The sequence below is a fragment of the Ovis canadensis genome, chromosome 7 (genome assembly GCF_042477335.2).
Source record: "Ovis canadensis isolate MfBH-ARS-UI-01 breed Bighorn chromosome 7, ARS-UI_OviCan_v2, whole genome shotgun sequence".
Lineage (NCBI taxonomy): Eukaryota > Metazoa > Chordata > Mammalia > Artiodactyla > Bovidae > Ovis > Ovis canadensis.
The window spans coordinates 31,823,637-31,844,130 of record NC_091251.1 but is presented as its reverse complement, the minus strand read 5'-3'; the positions used below and the strand labels follow the sequence as shown (position 1 = coordinate 31,844,130).

At 39.7% G+C, this 20,494-nt stretch overlaps 1 protein-coding gene across 6 annotated transcripts in view; it reads right to left on the bottom strand.

The window, feature by feature from the left end:
- The window catches only part of BBS4 (Bardet-Biedl syndrome 4), a 46,832-nt gene extending 31,613 nt beyond the window's left edge, over positions 1-15,219 (bottom strand). For 2 of the 6 annotated variants that reach the window (XM_069595582.1, XM_069595584.1), the window contains exons 1-2: positions 14,914-14,966; positions 5,404-5,455 (exon numbers count right to left, since the gene is read on the bottom strand). Coding sequence is in view for 2 of the 6 variants with exons in the window: in XM_069595581.1 (XP_069451682.1) it covers positions 5,404-5,455; positions 14,914-14,937 (76 nt within the window). In the remaining 4 variants the exon portion in view is untranslated. Of the gene's footprint in view, positions 1-5,403; positions 5,456-14,913 lie in introns of all 6 variants that reach the window. The other 4 variants (XM_069595581.1, XM_069595583.2, XM_069595585.1 and 1 more) reach the window with 4 other exon arrangements.
- Positions 15,220-20,494: the final 5,275 nt, after the last annotated feature.

Here is a 20,494-nt window from a genome sequence, read left to right as displayed (position 1 = left end):
TGTCTCAGATTGCAAATTAAATTCATCCTAGCCTATGCCGCCACTCCAAAATGGGTAAGGTCTTCAGTGAAGACTCCTTTAAGGAAGGAAAGAAGCCCAGGAAGTAAATCAATTAACTCACCTCAACTGAAAGCCAGAAAAAAGTTTTCTTAGTTATCTGAGGTCATATCATGGGAAGAAAACAAAGAAGATATAAGTAGCCCCATGTAGGATATTTTTTCTCAGAACCATCAAGTAGTTCTGTAAACAATTCCAAATAAGTTGCTTGTTCTTGAAAAAGTCCTAATATATTTAGACAAGAATCCCAAATAAAAAGTTGTTTATCCCTTCCAGTGAGCTGGCACTCACTACCCTTAAGACTGGAGTCAAGCTAGGATACTGGCCTCTCAAGCTGAGGAGGGGAGGGTGTGGGAGACAACATCCAAACTTAGAACTTCTCAGTTAAAATGCCATGGCTACTGCTTGTTCACATAAAGTCTCTCTGCCTGTTAATTCAACTTATGTGTGAAGTCCCCATGTTAAACTTACCAACTTCCTACAGTCTACCTTCTACTGAAGTATCATAACTCTGTAACTACAGCAGTGGTTCTCAATCAGGAACAATTTTGCACCCTAGGGAACATCTGGCAATATATGGAGACATTTCTGGTTGTCACAACTGGGTGTTACTGACATCTACTAAGTAGAGATGAAGAATACAATTACCATCTTGCAGTATACAGGACAGCTCCCCCAACAAACAATTATCTTGACCAAAAAGTCAATAGTACCAAGATTGAGAAAATCTAAACTAGAGATTAAAAAGATATTTAGGATTTTTTAAATTTTATTGAAGTATGTGTGTGTGCTCGGTCATGTCTGACTCTTTGCAACCCCATGGACTGTAGCCCGCCAGGCTCCTCTGTCCATGGAATTTTCCAGGCAAGAATACTGGAGTGGGTTGCCAGTTCCTACTCCAAGGGATCTTCCTGACCTGGGGATCAAATACATTTATCTTGCATCTCCTGCACTGGCAGGCAGATTCTTTACCACTGTGCCATCTGAAAAACCTCTTATTGAAGTATAGTTGATTTCCAGTGTTAATTTCTGCTATACAGCAAAGTGACTCATCTATATCTATTCTTTTTCATATTCTTTTCCATAATGGTTTATCATGTGAAACCTTAGTGAAAGTCGCTCAGTTATGTCCAGCTCTTTGCAACCCCACAGACTACACAGTCCATGGAATTCTCCAGGCCAGAATACTGGAGTGGGTAGCCATTCCCTTCTCCAGGGAATCTTTCCAACCCGGGGGTTGAACCCAGGTCTCCCACAATGCAGGCGGATTCTTTACCAGCTGAGCCACCAAGAAAGCGTGCTCACAGACACAGAGAACAGACTTGTGGTTGCCAAGGGGCAGAGAAGTGAGGGAGGGAAGTACTGGGAATCTGGAACTGGCAGATGCAAACTACTATTCTCAGGATGGATAGACAAGGTTCTACTGTATAGCACAGGGAACTAAATCAATATACTATGATAAACCTTTATCACGATTCTGAACACAGTACTATGATTTTGTTCATACTAGATTTTCAATATACTATAATATATACTGCTTCATATACTAAATACATACTATTTCATATACTCTGTTACATACTATTTCAACAAAATACTAGATTTTCAATATACTATGGTAAACCTTTATCATAGTATACTGAATCTAGTTCCCTGTGCTATACAGTAGAGCCTTGGTGTCTATCCATCCTATATATCGTAGTTTGAAGTGAAGTTGCTCAGTCGTATCTGACTCTTTGCAACCCCATGGACTGTAGCCCACCAGGCTCCTCCATCCATGGAATTTTCCAGGCAAGAGTACTGGAGTGGGTTGCCATTTCCTTCTTCAGGGGATCTTCCTGACCCAGGGATCAAACCCGGGTCTCCTGCATTGCAGGCAGACGCTCTACCGTCTGAGCCACCAGGGAAGCTCATGTCGTAGTTTGCATCTGCTTATTCCTACTCCCAATACTTCCCTCCCTCATTCCCTGCCCCCTGGCAACCCCAAGTCTGTTCTCTGTGCCTGTGAGTGCGCTTCTGTTTCACAGATACATCAATTTGTGCCATATTTTAGATTTCGCGTGTATGGTATCGTATGGTGTTAGTCTTTCTCTTCCCGACTTGGTTTAGTATGACAATCCCTAGGTCACCCATGTTGCTGCATTATCTCATTCTTTTTAATGGTTGGTAATTTTCTGTGTGTACACACACACATATATATGTACACACACACACACACACACACCATCATCTTTATTCAGTCATCTGTCAGTAACATTTAGGTTCATTACATGTCTTCGCTTGGTAAATAGTGCTGCTATGAACACAGGGAAGCATGTATCTTTTTGAATTAAGAGTTTTGTCTATGTATATGCCCAGGAATAGAATTGCTTGATTATATGGTAACTCCAATTTTAGTTGTTTGAGGAACCTCCATACTGTTTTCCATAGTGGCTGCACCAATTTACATTCCCACCAACAATGTAAGAGGGCTCCCTTTCCTCCACACTCTCTCCAGGATTTACAATTTGTAGGCTTTTTAATGATGAAGACTCTGATCAATGTGAGGCAGTACCTCATAGTTTTGATTTGCATTTCTGTAATAATTAGTAATTAGGAGCATCTTTACATGTGCCTGCTGGCCATCTGTGAGACATCTAAAGATTGCACAGTGAAATATGGAAGCTTTCTGTTCAAAATACTACCCTGATTTTTAATTTGTCAAAGTTCACTAATCCTTAGGGCTGATTTTTTCCTGTTTTCTTTATACTTCCCTATGTTTTTCAAATTTCTATAAGCTTATGCTGATTTTCTCATTAGAAATTAAAAGACACTTACTCCTTGGAAGAAAAGTTATGATCAACCTAGACAGCAATATTAAAAAGCAGAGACATCACTTTGCTAACAAAGGTCATCTAGACAAGGCTATGGTTTTTCCAGTAGTCATGTATGGATGTGAGAGTTGGACTATAAAGAAAGCTGAGAGGCGAAGAATTGATGCTTTTGTACTGTGGTGTTGGAAAAGACTCTCGAGAGTCCCTTTGGCTGCAAGGAATTCCAACCAGTCCACCCTAAAGGGGATCAGTCCTGGGAGTTCATTGTAAGGACTAATGTTGAAGCTGAACGCCAATACTTTGGCCACCTGATGTGATGAGCTGACTCACTGGAAAAGACCCTGATGCTGGGAAAGATTGAGGGCAGGAGGAGAAGGGGACGACAGAGGATGAGATGGTTGGACGGCATCATCGACTCAATGGACATGGGTTTGGGTGGATTCCAGGAGTTGGTGATGGACAGGGAGGCCTGGCGTGCTGCGGTTCACGGGGTTACAAAGAGTCAGACACGACTGAGCAACTGAACTAAACTGAACTATATTTATATATGAATCGCACCCCTGACACTGTGCAATACAATGGTATTGCAAATGTGTAAAATGGTTGCCCAAATGCAAAGCAACCCTAGCTAATTAACAGAAAGATCCAAATCAACAGATTTTATCTTCCAGACATTTCCCTTGGCCCTGTTCACATACCTGGAATATTCTATTTAGTCCTAAAAATGCTCCACTTCCAAGATGGCCAACAAATTTCACTATAGAGCCAAAGCAATAATGGCAAAAGAGTTCTAAACTCTCACATGGAAAGAGTTGAAACTGGAAATGTTTAACCTTCAGAAGGATGGACCTAGGGAATACACACTGCACTTTAATTATTTGCTTATATTCCCTATGCCCTGAAGACTGTCAATTCCCTGAGGGCAGAATCCATGCCCTATTTATCTGTGCATTCCAAATACTTGGACCCTGCTAAGTACTCACATGTATGAGGGGTTCAAGAACAGGAAAAACTAAACTTTAATACCAGAAACCAGAAAGTGGTTGCTCTGCAGTGGGGAAGGGAGGAAGAACTGACTGGAAAGGGCACTATGGCACTGCTTAATTTTATAGCATACTTGTCAGATATGCCCCTTTTCCAACAGCTATAAACTTTTCATCTCATTAGCCTGAATTGGGCATGGGCCACTTCTTGATTGGTGTATATTAATTACAATTTTCCTGGACTGGAAGTCAACTGAATCACACAGCATGACCCTGGAGGAAGTATGAAAAGAATAATGGAGGGATGATTACAATATCCACAAGTCCCAAATCACCCTACTGATTAAATGAACAGATATCACAGCAAGAAGATTCTCATGTCCAGAAATGGTGTTTAAAATATTAGCAATGGGGACTTCCCTGGTGGTCCAGTGGCTAAGATTCCTTGCTCCCAAAGGCAGGGGCCCTTTGATCCCTGGGCAGGGAACTGGATCCCACATGCCAGGTCCTGCATGCCACAACTAAGACCCAGTGCAGCCAAATAAATACATACAAATATTTAAAAAAAAAAAAAAGAGCAATGTTAGACATTGGCAGAATTCATCTAAATTTCACAAATAATCTACATCGTAGATGTACTGTTCTTTCAGTGAAAGCTGTTCCCCCGCCCCCCAAAAAAAGACAAAACCCTTTGAAAATAGATTCCTGAAAGTTAATTTTTCCAACAACTTGTTCAAAGAATAACAGAAATGCCCCAAGTAAACACTTTATTAACAAAATCAAAACTCTTAGCAAACAACAGGAGAACGCATGCTGCAAAACGGCACATAGCCTAGTGACTATAACTTGGGCGTGCAAACAAGACCAACACACAAGGCCCTGGGCAACTCACACCCCTTCCGTGTTTCCTAGCAGATAATAAATAAATGAACAAACAATAAAACAGATGGTCTCTCCTGCTAAACAAAAAGTTCAGGTATTTTCTAAGGCCTTGGAAGTAGATAAGACACCCAGTCCTTTAGAACTGGGTGCACATGGAAGAACATCCAGCAGAGTCACTGATAAACTTGATACAAACCCTCCTAAGACCTCCTAGGTTAACAAATGAAGAAATCTTATTCCTCTGTATAATACATACCTCTATTGAATTTTATTTTTTTAATTAATTAATTTTTTGCTGTACCTCACAGCACCTTACTTCCCCAATCAGGGATCTAACCTGGGCCCCCGGCAGTGAAAGCGCTGAGTCCTCACCAAGTTAGGCTTCCCAGACTTTTTATAAAACCTCACACTTATTCAACACACATACACATGAGATTATCTGAGGCCTGATCTGTACTATAGGAACTTTATAGTGGTTTTTCCACAAGCAGAAAGCTAGTACACATTTATATATTAAAATAGAACCCCATTCAACATACTTTTAGGTAAAATCAATCCCCTAATATCTAACAACTTCACAAAATGAAAGCTAGATATGGCAGAATAGAAAAATCAATAAGAAGAGAAATCTGTGCAAATATACAGACGCAATGAAATTATATACAGACCTTTTTTCAGCACGGGTTTTTGAGATTCAGCAGACACAGGAAACTGAGTTCTCTGAAATGAAGAAGCCTATGTTAAAGTATCACCATAAATCTTGCTAGCTTAAAGAAGCATTCAAATACAAATCATCAGCTCTCCAATCATGCAAGCAATCTATTAACTGCATAAAAGTACAAAGAATTATTTTGAATATGGTTTGAAAACCAAATGTCAAGTTGTACTTTTGCTGTCCCAACTATTAATAATGCATATTTATTATATATACTTATAATGTGCATTTACTATATAGAACTGTAATGCATGGTATAAAGTATACAAATAAATATGCTATGTTCTTAGACATAAATATTAGTATTACACTTAATGCTATACTGCTTTGCACCCAAACCAAAAAAGTGACAATAAGAGGAAGCTTATAAGGTCATCTACACAGAGATGGTCTAGCACGCAATTCTAGGATGGAATATTTTTTTAAAAGCCATTATTTAATATCATAGACACACTATTTTATACTATAACTTGGCATAAAATCTTCAAATGAAAATTTTTTTTTTTAATCTGGCTCCCATGTTGTGCCTAAGAAGCTTCCCAGGTGGCACCAGTGGTAAAGAACCTGCCTGCCACTGCAGGGTATAAGTAAGAGATGCAGACTCAGTGTGGGTCAGGAAGAATCCCTGCAGGAGGGCATGGCCACCCACTCCAGTATTCTTGCCTGGAGAATCCCATGGACAGAGGAGCCTGGCAGGCTGCAGTCCAGAGGGTCGCACAGAGTTGGACAGGACTGAAACGACTTAGCATGCATGCATGTTGTACATAAGCAAAAATAATGGCTGAAAATTTCCAGAAGTAATGAGACATGCTAATCTTTAGATTCTGGATTCTCAACCAATTCTAACCAAGTTAAATGAAAATAAATCCACACTTAGATACATCATAGGACCTCAGCAGTGACAATAAGTTCTTAAAACCAGCCAAAGGAAAAAAACGTATCACCAGATTATCTGCAACAAAACGACAATTAGACTGACAGGTGACTTCTCAACAATTAAAAACAGAAGATAATATCATTGACATTCTAAGAATAATTAGAATTAGTACCTTACCCAAGAGTAAAGTACTAAGTAAAGTGAATATTAACCTAGACATGAGATCAGCAAACTATGGCTCAGAGGTCAAATCCAGCCTATGTTTATATGCAAGCTAAGAATGACTTTTACATTTTTCATATTAAAAAATTTTTTAAATATTTTAGAACACATGAAAATTATATAAAATTCAAACTTCAGTGTCTACAACCAAAATGTTATCAAAACAGTTACACTCACATGTTTACATATTGCCTATGAATGGTCTCCACTGTAAGTGCATACCTGTCTTACTTGTGACAGAGAATATATGGCCCATGAAGCTCAAAATATTTACAACTGGCCCCCTAAAAAACAGTTTGTCAACTCCCAATCTGAACTTTTACACCAATCAAAACTAACATTCAAGAACAATGGCAAAATTTAAAAGTCTTTCAGACAAAATTTGAGTTTTTATAATTTCTAAATAAACTTTTAATAAACATACATTAGGAAAAAGGAAAATAATCTCAGAAGCAAGGAGCGGAACAACTAAAGGAACTGGTAAAATAAAGTATAAGCATCTACTTACTGAATAAAACAAACAAAAAGTATCATTTGTGGGGCTGCACTGAGATATACAAAAACTAAAAAACTGAACAATGGCATAACTGGCAGAAAGCAATGGGTAATAAAACATTTGATGACCCCTCTATTATTCAGATTTAAATATGAACTTTAAGTTAAATATATATTATTTTAAAAATTTGAATACTCTCTTAAGGAAGATGAAAGTCAGAATAGGAGAAAAAAATGAAATTCTCTAGTTAAAGACAGATTGCCAGAATTATTTTTTTTTTAATCTAGATATATGCTATTTTGTGTAACAAAACATCTAAAACAAAAGGGCAAAGGAAAACAAAGTAAAAGGGAGAACAGATACACCAAAAATACAGAGGCAAAAAGGAAAAGTACCAATATTAACATTTAGACAAAACAGACTTCAAGAAAAAAGATTCATCAGGAAAATGAAAACAAATTAAAACATTAAAAACTAATACGGAAAGGGCAAATTTTAAAGCCTTTAAAAAAATACATAGGGTAGGGAAGTCTTCAACAAGATATAAAAGCACAAACCAATTAAGACAAGACATAAACATTCAACTCCATTGCAATTAATAACTTCTGGGGACTTCTCTGGTAGTCCAGTGGTTAGGACTTGGTTATTTCAGTGCTGTGGCCTCAGGTTCAACCCGTCAGGGAACTAAATAAGACCCCCTGAGCTGCGCAGCACAGCCAAAACTAATAACTTCTGTTCCAAAAAGGAAGCAAAGACTGAAGACTAAGGGAAGATATATGCAATACAAAACAAAGCTAAAAAGACAAGTAACAGGCAGTAACTCTAAGTATTACAAGTCAGTAAGAAAAACAAATATTGAGGTAGAAAACTGAATAAAACACAAGACCTAGGCACTGCAGAGAAAAGGAAATGAAGACAACCAACAACACTAATTACGAATCAGGGAAATGTAAATTACTATCATTTAAGATTTCATATCCACCATGTTGGCAAAATTTAAAGCTGTAACTATAACAAGGATGTGAGCAATGGGAACTGGTGGTAGAAGCATAAATAGCTACAATCATCTAAAAATTTCCCATAAGCTATAAAGTTAAAGATGTATGTAGCCCATAAACCAGCAATCAATCCATTTCTAGGAATACTCTGGGGGAAACTCTTAGATCAGGAGACATATACAAAAGTATTCATAGCCAGGTCTGAGATACTAATAAATTTTGCACCCTTAGTACTTCAGTTGCCTTACCCTAGTCCTAGCCCTGTTCACAGCAACATTTTTTTTCTTTTAATTAAAAACCAGAAGGGAAAAACAAAACAAAACAAAACATTAAACTCAAGGAAACACAAAGTAAAATAAAGTCCTTGCCAGGTGTTATAGGATGAATATGGTCTAAGGATCTAATGTATAACATGGTGACTATATTTAATAACACCGTAGTGAATAACTGAAATTTGCCAAGAGAACAGAATTTAACCGTCCTCATACACGAAACAGGTGACGGGTGTGTTAATTAACTCAATGAGAATCCCTTCACTGTGTGTGTGTGTGTGTGTATATATATGAAATCATCACATTGTATAAATATATAACAATTTTATTTGTCAATTATACCTCAATAAAGGTGGAAAAAATCAGAAATAACCCAAATCTCTATCTAACAGAATGGACAAGTAGCATTTCCCTACAAGAATATATCTCATAGCTTTAAAAAATGAAAAAACATTAATTAAAAAAATCAATATATTGTTTAAGGATATTAAGTATAATAAAGGATATACAGAAAACCAAAGAATAACATAAAATTAAGGAACAAGTTCATTTCTGATTTAAAAAAAGAGGAAAATGCAGCAGGAAAGAGACATTTAGGCAAGTTTGTTTTTAATGACTCATTTCTTAACATGTGAAGTGTTAAGTTTTCATTGTAGAGTTGACATTTAAACAACAAGGGTTTGAATTCTGAGGGTCCACTTATATAAAGATTTTTTCAGTAGTAAAAATATTAAATTTAACATTTAAATTTCTGTATAATTTATATATTAAATACTTAATATTCATATATATTGAATATTTATAGTAAAAATATTGAGTATATTTCAGTAGTAAAAACATAAACATATCCCAAGACTGGTTAAGTCTACAGATGCAAGGGAGCTAGGGATAGACAGGGCCACTGTAAATTAGACTTAGATTTTCAACTGTGCAGAGAATAAGTGCCCCTAATCCCCATGGTATTCAAAGATCAACAACACTGTTCTTTAAAACTTTTAATAACCTTTTATTCTTTCCTAACAACCAAAAAAAACCTCAAAATAAAAAAGAATTTATAATTTGTTCTTTGAGTTATTTTATTATCTTGACAGAACAAACATAGAAAACTAATAAACGAAACAATCCATTTTTAAATGGGCAAAAGACTTGTAGAGACACTTAAAAAAGATATGGATGAATAAGCACATAAAAAAGTATTCAATATCATTATTCATTAGGGAAATACAGATTAAAATCACAATAACCACTACTACACATCCACTAGATGAGCTAAATTCTAAAAGGTTGACAATACCAAGTGTTAACAAGGATGTGAAAAAACTGAATTCCTCATACACTCACTGCTCATAGAAATGTTAAATAGTATAGTTTAGCCACTTAAGGAAACAGTTTTAGGTTTTGTTTCTTTTTAAAGCATAAGCTTACCATATAACATAGCAATTACTCTCCTACAGAAATGAAAACACAGGCATGCAAAGATTTGTATGGCAATAATCACAGTGATATTATTCAAATAGCCAAAAACAGGAAACAATCTAAATATCCATCAATTCTGCTTAGAAATAAAAAGTTACAAACTTTTACCGTTACATATAATATGAATGAACCTCAAAATACATGCTAAGTGATTCCATTACATGAAATTGTAGAAAAAGCAAAACTGTGCAGACAGAAAGCAGATTAGCCATGTGCTGGCGTTAGGAGTACACTTGTAGTTAGGTCTTAAGGGAACTTTCTTGAGTGATGGACATAAGTGAATGGTAGTGACAGCTGTGCAACTATATAAATTTACTAAAACTGATCAAACTGTACACTTAAAATAGATAAATGTTATGGTATGTGTATTATACCTCAACAAAGCTGGCTCAGTTCAGTTCAGTTCAGTCGCTCAGTCGTGTCCGACTCTTTGCGACCCCATGAATCGCAGCACGCCAGGCTTCCCCTGTCCATCACCATCTCTCGGAGTTCACTCAGACTCATGCCCATCGAGTCAGTGATGCCATCCAGCCATCTCATCTTCTGTCGTCCCCTTCTCCTCCTACCCTCAATCTTTCCCAGCATTAGGGTCTTTTCAAATGAGTCAGCTCTTAGCATCAGGTGGCCAAAGTATTGGAGTTTCAGCTTCGACATCAGTCCTTCCAAAGAACACCCAGGACTGATCTCCTTCAGAATGGACTGGTTGGATCTCCTTGCAGTCCAAGGGACTCTCAAGAGTCTTCTCCAGCACCACAGTTCAAAAGCATCAATTCTTCGGCACTCAGCCTTCTTCACAGTCCAACTCTCACATCCATACATGACCACTGGAAAAACCATAGCCTTGACTAGACGGACCTTAGTCGGCAAAGTAATGTCTCTGCTTTTGAATATACTACCTAGGTTGGTCATAACTTTTCTTCCAAGGAGTAAGTGTCTTTTAATTTCATGGCTGCAGTCACCATCTGCAGTGATTTTGGAGCCCAAAAAAATCTAAAATTTTTTTTATCTAACTGGGATTTTTTTAATTTTGGGGAACATATTAGAGAGTCTTAAATGGTCAGAAAGCACTTTCATGAGTCAGCAGTGCTTCTTTCTGCACAAAGTAGAATTAAAATAAATTACAATTTTTTTGAGGAGTCTCTTTCTCAAAAGATAGTCCAGGACATTCTGCAATACAAAGGATTCTCTTAGCCCACTCAATCTCATTCATAACTGGGAGATATATATAGTAAGTTCCTTACTTTTTTTTGGTTCTTCCTTCATCTTTAAGTAGCTCTATGATTATTTATTCATCTAACATTCATGTTAGATGATATATGCTATCACTTGATATATGCTAGGCACTATATTTGAGCAAGTAGTAGCAAGTAGTAATTCTTGCTTTCTGTTCTGAAAGGTTTAATCTTGTAATTTACAGGAAGAATGATGGGTATTTACACAAATACACCAAAAAAAAAACAGGAATTAGGGAGTTATAAAAATGTTTTTAAATATAAAGCAAGGAAACCAGAGTTATTCACTTGTTTTTAACTGTTAAGCTCTCTAAACTATTATATATTCTTAAATAAGACAGAAATATCAGTCCCCAGTTCTCCTAAGGAACAAGTAATAATCCTTAGTAGTTTCGGTAGTATATTAGAGTTTCTGTGTGTCCCACAGTGGACTAGTTATACTTCATTTTGCTGGGATGTCTCCTAGCCTCAAGGTCTTTGCTGCAGAATTCTTAGATTTTTCCTTAAAAATGTGTTCAAAATTCTGAATTTTAAGTCTTTTCGTCTTCTTTCCTCCTCTATAAACGCATATCTGCAGATTTACATGTTTTTCCTTTGCATCACAAAATTAACCACACAAGATGGCTGGATAGCATCACTGAGTTGATGGACATGAGTCTGAGTGAACTCTGGGAGTTGGTGATGGACAGGGAGGCCTGGCGTGCTGCGATTCATGGGGTTGCAGAGTCGGATACGACTGAGCGACTGAACTGAACTGAATATATCCCTGTTAACAACAGGCCCAACATGGAGTCATGTTTGTTTGCTAAGCCCCAAGCCACCAAATCGAAACTTAGTTTCAGCTCTCCCAGAAATGGAATCTTAAACCAATCAGGAGTCCTCTGATCAGCACTGGTTATATACTATAACTGACACACCTCTGCCATCGCCTGAAGGAAAGTCCACCTTGCCATAACCAACCCTCTTTTTGTCTATAACTTCCTTGTTCCTGCTTCCTTTTGCCTATGAAAGTATTTTATTTTGTACAGCTCCTCAGAGCCCCTTTCTGTCTCCTAGACTGGATGCTATATCACTGAATAAACCCAATATAATTTTTAAAATTTACTCTGAATTTTCTTAAACACCTCACTCCACAGCTAGTTTTTACTTAAATATACACCACAGAAACCCCTCTACATCAATATATATATAGTTCGGACATTCTTTTTAATGGCTGCATAATATTCCTCGATATGGGACTATCAGAAGTCATCCATTACGCTGCTGCTGCTGCTGCTGCTAAGTCGCTTCAGTTGTGTCCGACTCTGTTCGACCCCAGAGACGGCAGCCCACCAGGCTCCCCTGTCCCTGGGATTCTCCAGACAAGAACAGTGGAGTGGGTTGCCACTTCCTTCTCCAATGCATGAAAGTGAAAAATTAAAGTGAAGTTGCTCAGTCGTGTCCGACTCTTAGAGATCCCATGGACTGCAGCCTACCAGGCTCCTCCAGCCATGGGATTTTGGAATTCACTCTGTTTCCAGCTTTTTGCCACTATAAACAGTACTGCAAGGAATACCAGTGGACCAGGTGCTTATGGTTTGATTTTATTTCAATATGATACAGGTGGAAGTGGCATGGCTAGGTCCTTTTAATTCTATTACAAGGTGCCATATAACTTCCAAAAAGGATAGAAATTCAAATTTCCATTCAGCCCTAACCTGAAAGATGAGTTATTATAAATTTAACACTGCTAGCAATAAATTTGATAATAATGAAAATGATTAACTTGCAGCCAAAGTGCTAAATCATATCAAAATAACCATTCTCTTTAATACACTACCAGGGATTCAAACACATACACAGTGCTATACATAAAATAGATAAGCAACAAGGATTTACTGTATAGTATGAGGAATTACAGGCTTCCCTGGTAACTGCAGCCATGAAATTAAAAGGCGCTTACTCCTTGGAAGAAAAGTTATGACCAACCTAGATAGCATATTCAAAAGCAGAGACATTACTTTGCCGACTAAGGTCCGTCTAGTCAAGGCTATGGTTTTTCCTGTGGTCATGTATGGATGTGAGAGTTGGACTGTGAAGAAGGCTGAGCGCCGAAGAACTGATGCTTTTGAACTGTGGTGTTGGAGAAGACTCTTGAGAGTCCCTTGGACTGCAAGGAGATCCAATCAGTCCATTCTGAAGGAGCTCAGCCCTGGGATTTCTTTGGAAGGAATGATGCTAAAGCTGAAACTCCAGTACTTTGGCCACCACATGCGCAGAGTTGACTCATTGGAAAAGACTCTGATGCTGGGAGAGACTGGGGGCAGGAGAAGGGGACGACAGAGGATGAGATGGCTGGATGGCATCACTGACTCGATGGGCGTGAGTCTGAGTGAATTCCGGGAGTTGGTGATGGATGGGGAGGCCTGGCGTGCTGCAATTCATGGGGTCGCAAAGAGTCGGACACGACTGAGCGACTGAATTGCACTGAGGGATTCAAAAGCATAGGGCAATTCTGCCATCACACTCATACTCTGTTCACCTGCAATAAGCACTGAAGAATAAGCTATATTTGCAGCAATGTCATGTTGCTCTTTATACCTTACACTTAAGATTATGCAGCTTAAGTATTTTGTTTTCAATGTCTAAATTCTAAGAACATTAATAACGCTTTTAATTTCATTTTTAATTCATAGCTTAATAAATCGCTTTGGGCCTCATGGTCTGTATACAGAGTTTTCTCATTATACTAAAATAATGTGATTTCTCTGAAGACAGACTAGAAAACAAACAGACAGGTATTACTGGCGGTGCTCCTCAGCAGCCAAAACTAAGATATAAAACAGTCTGTGAAAGACTACTACTTTGCCTCCAATATGTTTAAAAAGGACAATAAATTCCGAGTGGGGTGGCAAAAAAGTTGGACACGACTTAGCCACTAAAACAACAAATAAGTCATTTTAACAAATCCGCAGAACATGCTTGGAAATTTAACATTAAAACAAGGGAAACAAAGCTTCACATTTGGAACTCTATAGAAATTAGAGCCAACTGTGAATTTACGCCTCCAAAATAACTACTACTGGGTCATCCTGAATTCAACTGAGTTACTCTGTATTAGCAGTTCTGTGGCGGAAAAGGCAATGGGACCCCACTCCAGTACTCTTGCCTGGGAAATCCCATGGACGGAGGAGCCTGGTGGGCTGCAGTCCAAGGGGTCGCTTAGAGTCGGGCACGACTAAGCGACTTCACTTTCACTTTTCATTTTCATACATTGGAGAAGGAAATGGCAACCCACTCCAGTGTTCTTGCCTGGAGAATCCCAGGGACGGGGAGCCTGATGGGCTGCCGTCTATGGGCTCGCACAGAGTAGGACACGACTGAAGTGACTTAGCAGCAGCAGTTCTGTGGAATTTAATCAACGCTTAACTCAGACCAGTTGAATTCCTATATTTGCCAAACCACGGTCCCGACCCACACGCAGAAGAAAGCTTTCAGGATTTGTCTCACTGCCTAATCCAGAGATTAACAGAAACTGTCTTTGCACAAGGGAGAGTGCTTCCTTCCCTAACCTCGTAAGACAGAAAGCATGGGGCGAGTAAAAAAGCCTTTTCTGATGAAAACCTCCCTTCTCTGTCCAGAGCACCCCAAGAGCAACCCCAGTCCTAGCACAGGCCCAGAGCTGGAAAGATCTCAGCTGGAATCCAGGCCGAGCAGTTCCCCGGAACCCGACCGCGTCACCCCGCCCGACCCGAGGTGTTCCGGCCCAGCCCCGCATTTCTCCAGCGGCCCCTACATGGGACACAGGCCACCCGCCTACTCGCCTCTCCGCTCTGCTCCGCCGGGCCCGACCCGGCCCAACCCCAACCCCGGCCGGAAGCCCACACACGAAACAGAACCTCGAAGCTCACCGCAGACAGTTTCTCTTCAGCCATCTTAGCTCCGCCCACCGCTGCGAGGCCGGAAGTTGCCGGTTTCCCAGACAACCAGGCAAACGGAACTCGGAGGACTGGGGAAGAGGGGAGGGGCCTGAACAGGGAAAGAAGTAGATCGCCGAGCGGAAGGGTTTGCCTGGGAGGTTGAGGATCTTCTACACTGTCGGAACGGGTCGAGTGCTTTCGTGCGGTCCACTTGGCTCTAAAGGAGCCGGTGAGGGAATGCGCAGCCAGCCGTCGCCTTCTTCCCGGCCAGCCCCTACTGCCTCACGCCCTTGTGTGGGCGTTCCTTGAGAAACCCCCGACAGCGCTGGGTACAGCCACTCCTGGCCCTGCCCAGCTGTGACGCCACCCAGCGTTTATTTCAAGCCGCCTTCTGGGAGTCCCGGCTTCCAAGCCCAAACCCTACAGACCCTATGGCTGAGAATCTCATTTTCGCCTTACATAAAAATTCGTAGTTTTCTTGGCTGTCTATATCCAGCTAAGGTATTACCCGCCTCGTCAGCCTCCCACTTCTGTTTACGCTAGAGGTTGCAAATCCTGCCGGTGGGCTGTATTTGAATGCAGTCTTGTATTGATCGGAAACTTAAAAATTAGGAGATTTCTTAAGAAAGCCAGAAATCTAGCCTCGGAGTAAATAAAGATCCGACAATAGCTGTGCAGTCCTGCTTGATGGTAAAACAGGTCTGAAAATTGGCTGCTACCGTAGGTAGCATTCGTTCACCGTTCTGCCACAGGTCTGGCTTCCCGGCACACTTGGCCGTTTTCCATTACCTTTCTAGCCCCTGGTGTGGTGAATTAAATGCTTCGTCTTTCCACGGGGTGATTGTGAAAACACGTGGGCTGTGGAGTCAAACATGAGTTCTAAATTTGGCTACTGCTTAACATGAGCCAGTAATTTCTTTGAGCTTCATTCATTCCAGTACCAAGAGCTATGTGATGAGCAAATTACAGGGGATCCCTGACCTTAGAGCACTAGTCTCCAACCTTTTTGGCACCAAGAATCTGTTTCATAGAACACAATTTTTTCCACACAACCAGTGTAGGGGGGATGGTTTGGGGATGATTCGAGAGCATTACATTTATTGTGTACTTCACTTCAATTATTACATCAGCTGTACCGTAGATTATCAGACATTAGATCCCAGAGGTTGGGGACCCCTGCCTTAGAGTGTAGTGAGGAAGTCACACATTAAATAATAACATAAACAAAGTTTATGAAGAAACAGTTCACTAAAGAAGAAATACAAATGCGTCTTAAACATATGAAAATATAACTTTGCAAGGAAGAGAAAACATGCAAATTAAAGGTTCCAAGAGATACTTTCTACCTCTTACATTGGCAGAGAACAAAATTTTCACTGAGTTATGAGTAAACATGCATTCTTCCTCTGCAGCTAGAGAGAATGTGAATTGTTACAGCCTCCGTTGACAGCAGTTTGGGAATTATTTCCCAAATTAAAAATGCACATAACCTTTAATTTCTTTAATTCTAGGAATATATACTATAGGTATAAATGTGGGAAATGGCCTTAAATACAAAGTTATTCAATGCAGCATTGTTTCTAATAACCAAAGCATGAAAACAACCTAAATGCCTAATAATTGAGGTTAAAGAAATTATGATGTGCCCATACCATATGGTACATGAAAAATAAACTATTTACACAGTGATATAAAAGATTGCCACAATATATTAGTAACAGATAAAAACAAAGTGTGGAAAAATGTACATAAGATCTGTGTTCATAAAAGAGAAGGCAAAAATAAAGAGGAATATTATGTACATCATTGCTTATATACTCAAAATATCTCTGAAAGGATATTCAAAATGCTAAAACTAAGTACTTGTAAGGAGGAGAAATCGGTAGCAGAGACAGGGAAGGGTATACCCTGTTACTATTTAAATTTTACATGAAATGGATATTCCAATAATAGAGAAAATTAAAGGAACAACATAAGGGACTTCCATCATGGTCCAGTAGTTAAGACTGCACTGCCAATGCAGGGGACACAGGTTCGATGCCTGGTTGAGGAACTGAGATCCTATGTGTAGTGTAGCAGTGCAGCACAGCCAAAAGATAAAACCTAAAACAGCAACGTAACTGTATAATTAGAATTGGGATAAATGCTGAGGAGAAACAGTGAAAGTAAATAACAGGGAGATCCATTGTACACTTGTTTAGACAGGGAAGTTTCCCTGGGTAAGATACGTTTAAAATGAAACCTAAAGGATAAGGCATTAACTTGGGGAAGAGGGATGAGGAAGTGGGTAGGCCAGGAAAGAATTCTAAGGCAAAGGAAAAGCTTGTGCAAAGGCCCTGAGGATGGAAGAAGCTTGGCCAGTTTGTAGCACAGGAAGACCAGCACAGATGGAAAGAGGAAGGGGGAGGAGTTGGTTCCAATCGGTGGAGAGGTAGGAAAGACCTAATTTCACGGCTGCAGTCACCTCCGCAGTGATTTTGGAGCCCAAGAAAAAATCTGTCACTGCTTCCACTTTTTCCCCTTCGATTTGCCATGAAGAAATGGGACTGGATGCCATGATCTTAGTTTTTTGAATGTTGATTTCAAGCCAGCTTTTTCTCTCTCCTCTTTCACCCACATCAAGAGGCTTTTTAGATCCTCTTCACTTTCTGCCATTCAAGTGTTATCATCTACACATCTGAGGTTGTTGATAGTTCTCCCAGCAACCATGATCCCAGCTTGTGATTCATCCAGCCTGGCATTTCACCTGATGTATTATGCATGTATCTGCACTGAACTGAGATTATGCATATAAGTTAAACAAGTAGGGTGACAATATACTTTGGCCACCTGATACAAAGAGCCAAGTCATTGGAAAAGACCCTGATGCTGAGAAATATCAAAGGCAAAAGGAGAAGGGGTCAGCAGAGGATGAGATGGTTAGATAGCATCACCGACTCAATGGACATGAATTTAAGCAAACTCTGGGAAACAGTGGAGGACAGAGGAGTCTGCCATGCTGCAGTCCATGGGGTCACAAAGAGCTGGACACAACTTAGTCATGACCTACTCAGCGACTGAACAACAGGAGAGACTGGTGGTGCAGATCCACAGGGGTCATGGGAGGGATTTCATTCTAAGGACATTGGGAAGGCACTAGAGAGTTTTGAGCAATGAGTGATATAGTCAGAATTAACATTTGATGAGTTTATATTAGTTAACAAGTAGAGAATGAATTGAGAGGAGAACAAGAATCGATCATCTAGAGGTGACTAAAGGATACTGCAAAAGAAAGAAAACAGTTCGCCTAGACTGGAGTGATGGGAAAAAGAAATGGAGAAAAGGTAAACGCATTCTGAAGAATTTTACGAGGCAAAACGAATTTCCTATGGTGTAGAATTGGATATGCGGGAATCAGGGAAAGAGATATAGATGTCTCAGAAAGATGACTGCATTCCTAACTTTCAAAGCAATGGCGTGCACAGCACAATTACTGACATGGGGAGCCTCAGGGAAGATGTGCAAAACCCATAAGCATACCCCCCAACATATAAAATCTCCCCGAAAGGGGCCCTGTGGGAAGTAAATAACTTTTTTGTGTGACTTTGTTATTAAGTAAGGAGAAGTCATTATTACATGTTTAAGAATCTCTTCTTTGACCCCAGAGATTAGAAGAGCGAGCACTTTCTGTGCAAGGGCCTTTTTCATGAGAAAGAATGTTGGTTTCTCAAATGTCAGTAACTAAATCTAATGTGCTAATTAGATAGATAATTAGAAAAATTTCAAAACGGGTAACATTTTCAAGGGAAGATCCCAGAGTCACATAGACAATGCTTCTTATGTAACATGAAAGTCTTCATTTCCCTTAGAAAACCATCCTTGGATGTAATCTTGTTTACCAGGATCATTCAAGTCATATACATGGGTAAGGCATTACAAACAAAATGAAATTTTTCTTTTTTTTTTTCCCATGATAGAGTTGATGAGACAAGAGAAGAATCAGGCATCAGTAACTTTTTAACATCCCCAATATATGTATAAAAGAGTTGCAATTGAGTTTCTACATTTTACATAGTTCGATATGTGGGGTCTACAAACCAACTTTGTTCTGACACTACCTGCCAGGCAACTCTCCAGCACCTCATACCTCTTTCGCAGTATTCAATCTTCCCCAAACCCATACCACTAACTTCAGCATGGGGAACACCTTGAAGTAATCTGAAGCTCCAGGAGCTTCTTGAAGCATTTTAAACATGCCACTCCTGGTATTTCCCTGGTAGTCAGGTGGTTAGGACTCCGCACTTCCAACACAGGAGGTGTAGGTTTGATCTCTGGTTGGGGAACTAGGGTCTGGCATGCAGTACAGAGTGGCAAGAAACAAGTATACTATGCAGCTTGTAAAGAACTATAAGATGGTGAAACAGTTAAATGGGGAAAAAAAAGCAAAATGTAGAAGATATAGTGTGGTTCTATGTGCGTTTAAACAAGTGGGAGGCAGGGGGATCTTCCGTGGAAGCTCAGTGGTTTGACTCCGAGCATCCACTGCAGGGGGGGCAGGTTCTATCCCTGATCAGGGAAGTGAGATTCCACATGCCGTGTGGTGCAGCCAAAATTTAAAAAGGGGAGGGATATGCATACTTTTTGAAAATGTAATTTTGAGAAATTATCACATGAAACTGGTAATGATGTTTGTCTCTGCAGAGGGTGTAGAGAGGACTATAACGGAAAGGTAATTCCCTTTTCATTGTTCACCATTCTGTAAAATTTAGCTTTTTATTATCCATGTAGTTTTAATTTTAAAAACTATTTTAAAAATATGTGGATGAAACCATTTTTTAAAGCTCCCATTCCTGGATTTCACTCATCTGGATGTAGAAAACCACAAGAGCCAAAGGCTAGATTAGCTTGAAAATCAAACATATTTTTAATTCATCAGAGAGCTGAGGACATAAATCTAACTGAACCAACCTCCAGAAAGCGCTAAGTCCTTCATAGGAGGAGATACATGGCTGCTTATATTCCTATGCCAGGAAGACAAATCCATCATTGGGGAATAAAGAGAAGGCAGTTGAATTTAACAAAAAAGGTAACAGTCCCGTTGAGGCTGGCATGACAATAGAATCTAGAGGACTCAAATTCACAGAGAGAGCTGCACCCACCTACCAATCTTACCTCTTGGATCTTAAAAAAAAAGTATAGGGAGGTAGTAGACCAAAAGTGGGACAGGGTATGTATAGTAGAAGAGTTGAGAGAGATCGCTCCTTCCCTTGAGGTAAGTGGAGGCTTTCCCAAGTGCAAGATGCTCACAAAATGAGGGGGCAACGCAGGAATGCTAAGAAATCCACCAGAGATACTCTTGAAGGCTAAGAGGGAGACAGGAGGCAGGAGAGCTGAGACCCAACCCCCAGGCAATGCAGGCACTCCTCTGGAAAAGACAAAGGGTGGGGCACACAGTAAAACTGAGAGGATTTCACTGGTGGTCCTGTGGTTAAGAATCCGTCTACCAATGCAGGGGACACAGCTTTGAACCCTGGTCCGAGAAGATTCCAAGTGCCATGGGGCAACCAAACCGTGTGCCGAAACTACTGACCCC